The 12,585-nt window shown below is 36.3% G+C and overlaps 1 protein-coding gene across 1 annotated transcript; it reads left to right on the forward strand.

Annotated features, from left to right (window-relative positions):
• The first annotated feature begins 205 nt into the window (after positions 1 to 205).
• LOC145682005 (uncharacterized) lies at positions 206 to 1,243 on the forward strand. Its single transcript, XM_081753608.1, has one exon. It carries the CDS (start codon positions 206 to 208, stop codon positions 1,241 to 1,243), a length of 1,038 nt encoding a protein of 345 aa, XP_081609734.1.
• The last annotated feature ends 11,342 nt before the right edge of the window (positions 1,244 to 12,585 follow it).

A 12,585-nucleotide genomic window follows, 5' to 3' on the forward strand; every position in this document is an offset into this window, starting at 1 on the left:
TACAAAACTGGCATTACTGAGGTGAACCCGCTGCCCGCCATTGTATGTTTATGTTTGTTGTTCTATGTGTGATGCCGGGTAAAAATTTGAACTTTTATCATAGACTACGAAACAAGTTTTTTTTTATTTAAAAAATAAAAATACAGTAAACGACAAACTGTGAGTTAGTGTGTTGTCTGTGGTAAGAGTAGGCTGCAAGTGCAAAATGAGAGCTGTCAGTGACGTTGTATCTGACTATCAAAAAGCGATGAAAATCGTAATGCCAATACCAGAGATATGTCGTGGCCGGTTTCTAGGAAGAGAAGGAGAACCAAATCGAGCATTTTTCATAATGTTAATCACAAACCGTAATCTTTTTGAAAACTTCCTAAGAGATTGTGGTCTTATACAGAGTCAATTTGTATGTGAAGTGTGTGCAGAAGCAATGGAATTGGTAGAAAATCAGAGTGTTCAAGACGGTAAGAGATGGGAGTGTGGGAATGAAACTGCTGTAGAAGAAAACGGTAAACGAATGAAAGTGGAATGTGGAAATGTTAAGTCTTTAAGACATGATTCGTGGTTTGCTCAGGGTAATCTCAGTATGGAAGAAATCATGCTTTTAACTTACGAGATTGTAATGAAAACTCCTCCAGCACATATAGCAGCAGAGTATGACTTCCCGTTGTCAGTCATAGAAGAATGGATTCGTTTTATGCAACAAATTATGGCAGAATGTGTGCGGAAACATGTACAAAAAATTGGTGGTGTGGGAAAGATCGTTGAAGTTGACGAAAACAATTTTGGTGAAAATAGTGAATATCAGGAACAATGGGTTATAGGTGGTGTTGAGCGAGATAGTGGTAAAATATTTCTGATGCCAATTGACAATAGATCGGAAGAAACAGCAATAAATGCTATTAAAATGTGGGTGGAACCAGGAACAACTATTATCACTAATAATTTGGGCACTTATCGAAGATTGCAAAAGGAAGGATATAACCACTTAGTTGTTGGCGAAAATGTACGTTTTGTAGATGAGAATACTGGAGCTCATATGAACACAGTCAGGTCAACTTGGAGGCATGTTAAAGTATCTTTTCCACAGTGTAAAAAGCAAGATAACTTGAAGTATTGTTTAGCGGATTTCATGTTTAGAAAACAGGCTCAAAATAATGCTGAGAATATTATGGTGAAATTTTTGGAATTAGTCAGAGAAATAGACTGGAGTGAAAAATGGGACTGGTGTGGAATTAGAATGGAATAATAAGTTTAAATGGCGCTGTAAACGTTTGAATTTTACCCATTTCAGTCTTTACCGTACACAGTGTGTCTAAATTGAAATAACGGTATGAGCACATCTTGGGTAAAATATTCTTTTGTGGAGGCTAGCAAAACAAATTTTGCTGGAATTGGCTCTTAGAGCTTATAATTTTGTTCGTGCTTGTTTAAGTTTACTCCTGTTTGAACAACGTAAATTTGCGGGACTGTTCGTTAAGCAGTCTGTGTAAAGTATTCTGATTTGATTACATGTAACGTTGGTTCGATGAATTTCAAATCCTAATCTACTTATTACTTGATATGTAATTGAAGCCCATGGAAGTTTCGTAACTTCACCTGATGTATTATTTTAGAAACTGACGATTCTGATTTTTCCTTTTCAACTGAAATGCCTTTTATAGTAGTTGGTACTCGTGTTCGAATTTATTTAGATCGCTGTTAAAATTTGTATTTTGCTCTATGTTATGAATTGCAGAAATGTTTAATTTTGTTTATTTTTCTACGATGACGTTCTGGTATGACCCACAATCACATAAATATGTATATCTTTTCAAATAGTAAGACCAGCGACATGTAGTTCTAAGTGTGAACTCAATAAATTATTCTAGTGACATAGTAGTTCAATTCGCAATATGTGTTTAATGTAGAATTGGTACTTATTATTGAAATCGTATTCTGATCCTGCAACAAATCATTTACGGTAGGTGAGATTGGAACGTTTCCACACTCATTTATTTATTTATTGGATTAATGAGTTCACTCGAGCATACGGTTCTATACATAGAAAATTTATAGCTAAAGTACAATGTGAAAACACTTTTCGTGGAGGAATAAGAGTGTGAGTATAAGTAATTAATGTCAGTGCACAGCATATTGAGACTAATATTTCAAAGTATTGTATGTGTAACTATACCTCAGTATCGCTAGGGCCTCCTGCTGCGATTCTGCCCTGATTCGGAGCATTCGTCCTTTTTAGTGACCACCTGGCACAAGTTGGTTCCTGTTTTATGCTATATGTCCACACTCTTTCTACCAGGGTGGATAAAATTATGATTTTTTAAAAAATCATTTTTGTTGATTTTATAAATTTAAATCTTTTTATTATTATTATTATTTAAATCAAATTTTTCTCGTAGTATAATGCAAGTCGCGAACTGAAGAAAAAGCATTAGGGATTAGTATTAAATACTAGTTACGCCATTTAAGTGAAAGTATTGGGGTTGAATTTTGAATCATCCCCAATCGTAAACCTATATCAATCCCAAACATCAAAGCGTTTCTTAACCCTTTTAAATTATGGCTCTTTTTAAAGGTAAATTATAGACTTTCAGTCAAGCATATACAGCATCATCCCTATTTATCCTAGGATCATGATACATACATCACTCTCTTTAGAATAAAACAGCTTTTAAAACGACAACATTCACGTTTCCCTATTGTGTCCTGAAGCGGGGAATTTTGAGAGTAATTGTCATTTTTTTTTTTTTTTTTCAAATTTTGATCCCCTCGGGATTCCCCTGTGTTAACGCACACATCAACTGGGAAATACTAAGGGGTGTACAAAATTTCAAGCTTCTATCTTGAGTAGTAAGCCTGAGGAAACTATTTAACAATGAGCTAAGAACATTCCCACAATGCCCCAGATGACCCGGATATAATATAAAAATTTCCTCAGACATCCCTATTTATCCTAGAATCAAGATATACATTATTCTCTTAAGGATAAAACAAATTTTTAAACGCCACCTTTCAAATGTCTCTATCATCATCTGGGGCGGGTAAATCACGAAAAAAGGATTTTTTTAAAAAAAAATTTACCTCTGTGGACCCCTCCCCCTGTTTTTTATGGCAGAGATCTGAAAAATATTGAGGGGAGGTTTGCACTGAGTAAATGTGCAAAATTTCAATCTTGTAGGTGCAAAAGTAAGCCCGCGAAAAGTAATATTACCCAAATACCCCAGTTTCCGTTATAAAACAGGATCTCAGGTAACAGTTTCTTGAGACATCCCTATTTATCCTAGGAGCATAGTACGTACATCATTTTCTTCAGGATAGAACAGCCTTTCAAACGGTACCATTCATATATCTCCATCTGAGGCGGGAAAAAAAACGAAAAAAGCTATTTTTGTTAAAAATGTCCTTTTTAAAACATTTTTGCCCCTCGACCCCGCTGTGTCCACGCAGAGATCTGAAAATTATTAAGGGGTGCACTGAACGAGTGTGCAAAATTTCAATCTTCTGAATGCAAAATGTAACCCGCCAAATAATAATAATAATACGCAATAACGAAAAATATCTTTTTAAATTTATGACGTCATCACACACTGTGTGTCAACGCAGAAAGGCGTGAAAGCATATGAAACGTGTTCTAAAATTCCTCCAGTCTTGAAGAAAACGTAGTAAGAAGCCTTATTGGTACTTTTTTAATCGAATAATGAAGATTATACCCTATCACCTAAAAATGGGTGATATAATTTAAAAGGTTAAGCATTAAGGAAAAAGTACAGCAACGTTTATCAAAATGACACTTTTTTTCACAAAAGTTACTGATATTTGGCAGGGCCTATTTTTAAAAACTAAGAACTAGCTTGCGGCATGAAATACATAAATTTCATCTCAAGTTATAAAATTAACAAAAAAAAAAAAAAAAAAAAAAAAAAAAAAGGAGGGGGGGATAGGACCTCTTTAAATAGCCCTATTATCTAGGAACAAACAAACAGACACGCACAAAGAGGAGATTTCGTCGTCTTAAATGTCGATGGTGATTTCCCCGTCGGAATAGTTAACGATTTTAAAACCCAAACCCAATGTTACGAAAAGAAGAAAGCAGGATTGCTCCGTTACCTATTCAAAACGGGGTTTTCTCTAATCACCCTCTACATGACACTTGTTCTCTACTATACTGTATATTTGAGTGTCATTGTATTATGATTATTAACTTCCACAACCGAAATAACAGAGCAGAAACGGGATTGTAGTTATTTTCACTTTAAATTAATTTATTCGATTTAAATCAACGATTTTTATTTAAAAAATCAAGTGATTTAAATCAATCCACTCTGCTTTCTACTGAGCTCTCCTAAAATGAATCTGCAAGTAGACCTATTAATGGAGCTCCTCATTTAGTGCCTGCTCTGCTAAAAGAAGTACAAAGCTCTAACCTATCCTGAAAATCTAACAAATGTGTCAAAATTTTGTAGAACCGTCTGCTTTAGTAATGCCAGATTAATATTGGAAACTGTAAATTTCGGTACGAGGTGTCGTGCTAAAACAACTAAAATTTCAAACGGCTATCTGAATAGTGAAACAGCGGTGAACTTATTTTTCTAACAGGTGACCTACAGTCTGTGAACCGTGAGCCATTATCAAAAGCAAAGAAGTTTTTAAACATATCCGTATTAAACTACACGACAAACAGCAGTGCATAAATAGTAAAGAAAACAGAGAAATTATACATCTATAGCATACATATTTTTCTACATCTATAGCATATAATTATTGGCCGCATGATGACCTACTACAGATAAATTTCCATACCAAACACAACACAGGAATGTACTGATGTGGCCCTGAAGAGGTCGTATCATGTCTGTTGGTCGTCATTGAAGTTTAACCATATGTTAAAAAAGCAGTTCAAGAGATCCTGTTCGGCATCTGTCTATTGAAGCAGGCCAATTTCACATTTGTTAATAGTGTTAATTTTACTATTATAGTCCCAATAACAACAGTGATAGCCATCCCTGTTTTTCATTCACACAAACACTGTCCTGATATCCTACAATGTGGCCAGAAATTTATTCCCATTGTTGACAGTTCACTACCACAATTCGGCAAGGTGACGAGACAGCATCGCGGGTGTTGTTCCTTTATGATAGTCCTCTTCAGGGACACATCAATACATTCTTCTGTGCCGTGTTTGGTCTCGAAATTCATTTGCAGTAGGTCACCATGCGACGACCAATAATAATCATATATACGGTAGATGTAGAAAAGTAAGTACGTATAATTTCTTTACATTTTTATGTATTGCTGCTTAGCAAATGACTGATTTCTTTCACTAGTTGTTTTTACCGAAGGAGGGGGATTACGAGAATCCGAGTGGTGAGTCACTCTAATGTAAGGAACCAAAATCACATAGTTCATGCTCATGAAAGAAGACGAATGTAAGGTAGACCACCTATTGTTGTAGATACCTAGAGGAAAGTAGGTCACCGGTTGGAAGAATACCGATTTATTTATATTTCTGAAGGAAATTCGTCAAAATTAAAAGTAAGTAGGAAATAAGTCTATAAATAGAAACTAATTAATTGTACGTAGCTCAATGCAAAATGTAACACTGCAATGTAACTCTTCTTAGTTTCATTTTCATTGATCTTTTTCCAAAAATTCAATTAAAATATCACTATTTGAATATCCAAATAATCAATTTCATCTCATACATGTTAGAATAAAACAACAAAAGCATTAAAAAAACAACTCACAAGATTAGAATCTCGACATCCGTCAAACAGCAAAAGAAAACCACGTGCTAACGATATTCTGTGACAACTCACACAACCATCACAAAGACAATATGGCACATCAGATAACAGCATCACGTCATCAACCGATCACAGTGCTTTAAAGCCATAAATCATCATACAAGAGTTACCACCATCATCCTGGGAAATATCATTTCTTGGAAACAATATTTGGACTAAAGGATGCAGATGGTCTTCTACAATGGCGACATAATTACGGGAAATGATACGATCGGTAAGTATCAGCACAAGATCCACTGAAACACAGAATATTGCAGTCCGCATCAGCACAGTGCAACCTCCGCCATGTTTCACATTTAGGAGAAACATTGCGGATCATACACATTTTGGATGACCGCTCCACAAACCAGGGCTTGTGGTTGGGAACAAGACAAACGATGACTCATTCGACCATATCACACATTCCCTGTCATTAGTGTCCATGTTGCTTGTTCGCGGTACCACTGGCGTCGTGCTAAATCGTGGTCCTCCTCGACCCCGTATGTCCACATCATGCAACTCGCGGCGGACTGTGATTCTCATCATAGCCTTGGGAGTTTCTGCTTTGTCGCACAACGGTTCTGAGTGACAACCCGGTTTAATGCTCAGCGGGACCTGTCACTGGGCGTTGTCTTCGGGCCACAGTTTCTCTTCGCTAATGTGGTTGTGGCGCGAGTGTTGTAGTCATCATTACCTTGGATACTATTCCTCGCGACGCACCCAATGCTCTTGGTATTGTATTTTTGTCATGCACGCACCATATAACCGTGTGCCAACAGTTTGCCCTCTTTCGAAATCAGAGAGATTACTCATTTTACACTTACCACCTCCTGCTCAGTTTATTGCATTTCGCCATTCTACTGCTTATATATTACAGAGTTTGCCATATCACCGCTTTCAACAGCCCAGTGCCTGGCCGTTGCCAACCCGGACATCTGATGTGTTCCTATTGAATTGATAAGTATATCTATTTGCGTACGCTTTGGTGTATTTATTATTTAAAGGTTTTTTTTTTTTTCTCGGAATTTTAAACAAAATTCTCCTTTATTGGATGCGAGTGAATACAAAACGTAATCATTGTAAGTTCGATATGCTGCATATTTCTTTGGAACCCACTGGAAACACATATACTTTACAGTGGTTCTTAACAAGGTTGGCTGGTTTAAATCAAGGTGGTTTAAATCAAAAAACGAAAAATGTTCGTAAAAGTGTAAGTGTTTGTAAAATCTTGATGAACACACATTTGTGGGTTACAGGGTTTGCCCAAGTGGGCCCAACCCGAAAAAAACCGGTGGGTTTTTTCGGGTTGGACCCACCTGAAAAAACCCACCTGGGTTTTTGACCTATTTGTTAGTATATTATTGGTACAACTAAGGTGATAACATTGTAAGTGATTTTTATCAGATTTTAGACTTTTCCTTGGGCGAATTAGAGGCTTTCACGTTAAGGTATACAACAACATTCAACATGAAACCTTTATAAAGTTCTGAATGCACTAAATGAATTTTTAAAAAATGACCTTAGCTTGAGATAGTTACAGAACAAATTAATGTATGGATTATGCTTATAGCTTGTTTGAAGTAAAATAAGAAATTTTGTACTTTAGAAAATATTTTCCGTGAATACTATGCTCATCGACTTGGTGACACCGAAGGACATTATCACTCATACGTTTGAGGGTTTAAGGTCATAGGTGCCGGTACTAATAGTACATATGTAAATACATTAGTAAAACTATTAGTATTATTTCTTACCTTTGATGTAAAACAGAAGTTTCTTCAACTAAAATTTGGTTTTCCAACAATAACAGTTTAGTTCAGTCATTTGTTGCTACTCTTCAAACAAGCATTCTGTAGAAACAACACCAGCAATAGCGTAAAAAATTTTGTCAAATTTAAGAAGCTTAATTGCTCTGGGTCCTGAAGACTATGTAACGCTTACTATTTCAAGTGCAGAGTTCAAATTTCCGTACTAGTGGAAGTTTTGATGTATACGCCGTGAAAGAAGTGCTCGGGAAATTCCCGAATTAAACGCAGAAGAATCGGAAATGAATACTTCAACAATAAAACTATTTATTTTACGCTTAAGCCTGCCATACGTCCCGTAAAAAACGGGACAATCCCGTTTTTGGGCCCGAGTGTCCCGCATCCCCATAAATTTATTCAGGACAGGGAAATGTCCCGTATTTTAACTCCGTTCCATTCCTGCTATCAATATCAGCTTATTCGAAAAGTGAAAAACAAAAAAATTCGGACATTGGCTGGGAATCCTGTAATTAGTGAATGAACAGTACGCTGTTGCAGGTAACAGTTTCGAGGAAGTTACTACACCACCCTGTTCGACTTGATAGCGAGCGAAATTTGCAATGCTACTTTTTCCATTGCACTTGATGGAAACTCGGATACTCTCCGGAACATTAAAAAAAAAATGGCTTTAAGTGTTTCTACATTTACAAACACAGTGAAGATGACTGACCTTTTCTCCAGCAAGACATTAGATAAGTTAGCAAGAATTATAATCTTTTTCAGAGGCTAGGGGCACAGAATTGTGCTTTGGTCCAGGTCTTAGAAAAATGTAAATCTGGTCCTGACAATTACACATGACACAAGGAGAAAATTCAGCTTTTCATCAGATTAAACTGACGAACGTAATTTTGGCAGATACAGCCATGTAAATAAGTATTGCTAAACGCGCGAAAACATTGAAAGTATATTGTACCACTGATTTAAATAATTTCTATATTGTTTTCCTGTAAAGCATTTTTATAGCACATCTTAAGTTTTTAAGCATCTTCAGTCTGTACAATTAATTGCAGGGTACGAACAGAGAAAAGCAGCTGCTGCTTAGTGAACTTTCGCCTATTATATTCTTGAAAAAAAAAATTAAATATAATGAAATCTTTTAGTCTCACGGTTATGCCTGCTATGCTCAAGGTGACGGTGATGATGAAAAATGAATGAAATGACGGAATGAAGAAAGTGGGAGGAAACGTGAGAATCCCGAGAAAACCCACGCACAAGGTGTTTGTCCACCACAAAGCTCACTTGCGCGAGCTGGGATCGAACAAAGAACCCCATGCACTAGAGATGAACGCTCTATCACTGAGCCACCGCGGCCTATTATACTTTTGTTCATAATCAGACTACAGTTCATTGTATTGTGTTGGAAATTTGAGGGGGGGGGGGCGATTCTGAGGTGTCCCGTATTCTCATGGAGAAAATATGGCAGGTTTATTTATCCTGGAAGATGTTAATTTCATATAAGACATTTTAAAACATTTATTTATTTCATACAACATGAATTATATCTTTGTTTTAAATTAATAGACTCCTTTTGGTATTCATATTTGGCGAACGTCAGTCAGGCTTCTGGATGACTTGATCTACATTTGTTCGTTTGTCTGCCGAGTTTCTTAATGGCTATGCGGTTAGTGTACGCGTCTTCGGCGTGAGACCCGGGTTTGCTTCCCGGAGGGAGCTTATGTGGTTCGGATTCCACGTTAATCAGTAGATCGCGTCTCATATAGTCTCGCTGCTGAAAGGGACGTTAAACAAAATCAACTCAACTCTTTACACACTACAGGGTACAACTTTCGGCCTTTTAAGTTAAAATTTTCAGAGTACATGCATGAGACACTGTAAATTTCTTGTATATATTTTGGCGGCATACCAACGTAAAATATCAAAATGGCGGCCACTTTTTCAAACCAGCGAGTATCCACTCTACGAAGCACAATTTTCAGTCTTTTAAGTTGAAATTTTGACGATGGAAGCACGAGATATGCTAAATTTGCTGTTTAGATTTTCTAAGCGATCGAATGTAAGATTTCAACATGGCGGCCATTTTTTTTCAAAACAGCAGTGAGTAGAAAATTGTTGCAAGTTGTCACAATGACAATCTTGAAATATAAATCACATTTGACCACTTTTACCCCAAAGACGTTGAAATATTTCGAAAAAATCCATATGGGCCCAGGTGGGTTGGGCTCTTTCAAAAAAGCCCGGGTTTTTTCAAACCCTAGTGGGTTATCACGTTTCACTCCCGTATATTATTCGTATCATATTCAGACCTAAATTCCCCAATTATTACTCAAAAAGATTATATTACAAATGCCCCCTTTTTTTATACAGTAGAGCGTCGATTATCCGAAGTAATTGGGGGACATGGGTGTTCGGAAAACTGGTTTGTTCAGATAATCGAACTGTACATGTTTATTTGCCAAAAAGAAGTACTCTACAGTAAATTTATTCATAAAAAGAAGTGTGCTGATTGTTGAAACACAGCGACTGGCGGCTTGGCCGGTCAGCAGCGCCTTATGAAGGCCCCATTAGAAGCAATGTTCCGCCAGCGGTGGCTCAGTGCGGCGACTACTGTGGGAAACTTGGTTTGGGAGTGAGGGAAATGATGGACGGTAGGGTGGGAGAGTAACAGGTGCGAGCGAGTACACAGTTCGGTTAAGCGGTCGTTCGGTTGACCGACGTTCGGATAATCGACGCTCTACTGTATATAAGTTTATAAACGTTTGTTTTGTGATTTTTTGTAGTTGTTGTTATTGTTATGCAGTTGCAATCAAAGAAAAATTCTAAATATTGTTTCGTTTCAATGTTTACTATTGATAAAATACATCGAAATGCCGTACTTTTTTTGTGTGTGTGGGGTCATACAGACCCCACGAGAGGCATTTAATGAAATGAGAAGTATCTTTGGTATCTATTTATGTATAAATGAGTCTGAGCCAAAGTGGACTCAAATAATTCGTATCTTTATTCACTTTTCTTACTGATATGCAAACTAAGTCGTCGTATTTCGTTAACTTGGGCTGTAAAAATCGTTGTTAACTAACTTGAACTAAATTAGTTCTTCTGTACTCCGTAGTACTTTGAAATTGTCCATATGTAATTCTGTATAATGGTTTCACTTGTGCAACTGTTTATCTTTTTGTCCTTCTGAAATGACTCTTGACAGTTATATTAAGAAGCATGTAAAGATTAGTACAACGTATTTTTATCAGGATTCCTTCGTGAGTGAGTTGGCACTGGCAGACGTATCGCATTTATGGCCAATTAATCCTGGTTCCGAGTTCAAATGGAGGACAGTTTCTCTGGGATGTAACTCGAGAATCAGTTTTTATTCCGCTTTAAGCTTATGTGACCCCTTCCAGCATAACCCGGTTGTTGCATAACATCAAGATGAAACAAATTTATTTCTGTCCATATATGATATGAATATATAAAGCAAATTATTTAAACAAAAAAAAAAAAACTAGTTTAAACAAAAATAAAGTTTTTTTTTTTTTTTTTTTTCAATAAAAACCATTCAGAAATCGACACAGGCTAATAAAAATAACTCGTTGTGAAGAGAGTGGCAAGTGATGAGACATAGACAAAATACATATTTTCTACTATTGAAACAGAAGGGGATGGGGGAAAAAGCCATAAAAATGTAGCAGTGGAAGAACCAAAATACCAGTTAATTTGCAGTTTTGTACGATGTCCTGATAGCTACAACCTATATTTGCAAAGTAGACCACTTGCCCAAAACTGAAGAATGTGTTTAAATTTAATGTAAGATACAACTTATTGTAGATATTCCCGAGCTGCGGACGTAATATGCATATTTAATTACGTAAATACTGTATTTGATAGAGGAAATAGCAATTTTATTTAGTATGCCATATCCTTTACAAGTACGTATTCAGTTCCGTGCAAGAGTAAGAAATAGATGGCTGATTCGGGGAATTGAACCCTGATCTTTGGCTTACCGTGCTCTTACGTTAACCACTACGGTACCCAGTCCATTTCCATGTCAGCTACTCACCCTTGCAATAGGTACTTACTCAATCAGTTCACATTTGTAACTGCTATACCGATATTATGTATGGAAATTGTCTCATTTTTGACTAGCGAATTACTCACAAACTTGTTTTTGATAAGTTTAACTAGTTTAGGGTGACTTTCAGATTATATATGTGTAATGGATGGAAGTATGCAACTGGGTCGAGATCAAACCCGGGTTATAGGTTAAAAAACTGTATGTTGAACATGGAATAGTCCCTTATTTTATGCCTGGGGCTACAGCTTCCTGTGCCGATGCGCTAGCTGCTACGCACTCAGTTTGACCAGAAAGCAACCACGTTTTATTCGTAACCCTTTATTTGGCATTGATGCTCTCAAGCAACATCGCATTCTATTGCGTTATTCGCACGGATTATAACTTCAGTGATCATTTGATTGACATTATTGTTTTCATCAATATTCAGATACATGATTTGCGGGTCTCTTGTTTAGTTATTTCTAATCTTCGTCAACAGGGAACAGTCAAATTTTGTATTGTAGAAATTTTATCTCCTACGTTACGCGAAAGTTTTTTTTTTTTAATTTTTATTTGTGGTTTCACTCTGTAGGAAGATATTTTAACGAAACTGAAGCTAATTACTGAAAATATTCTGTATGAAAGATATTTGACCATAATAGGGCAATGCTGCTCAGTAGCAACACATAAGACCTATTTTATGGCAATGTTGCATTGAAATAAACATTCTGTATTTTGTAACCAAAGTACAAAAATACTTTAAAAATTACGAAATTATGATCAGGTAGATATGGTTCAACTATAAAAGCAAACTAAATATTTTAGTAGTAAATGCTATCAATGCTTTGCCAATTAAAGGGTTAAAGTTGGCACTCAATCATTGAGATATTAATATAGTAGAAGAAAAGTCCAATGTTATCTCAGCTGTCTAGTTCAACCCTAATAGGTGTTCAATAATATACTGATCGTGATAGTTCAGTTGAACTGTGAGAAACGT

The sequence above is a fragment of the Thermobia domestica genome, chromosome 3 (assembly GCF_964235325.1).
Source record: "Thermobia domestica chromosome 3, izTheDome1.hap1.1, whole genome shotgun sequence".
NCBI classification, from domain to species: Eukaryota; Metazoa; Arthropoda; class Insecta; order Zygentoma; family Lepismatidae; genus Thermobia; species Thermobia domestica.

Excerpts from the sequence above, each read along its gene's own strand:
- LOC145682005 (XM_081753608.1), top strand. The coding sequence starts at position 206 with ATGAGAGCTGTCAGTGACGTTGTATCTGACTATCAAAAAGCGATGAAA.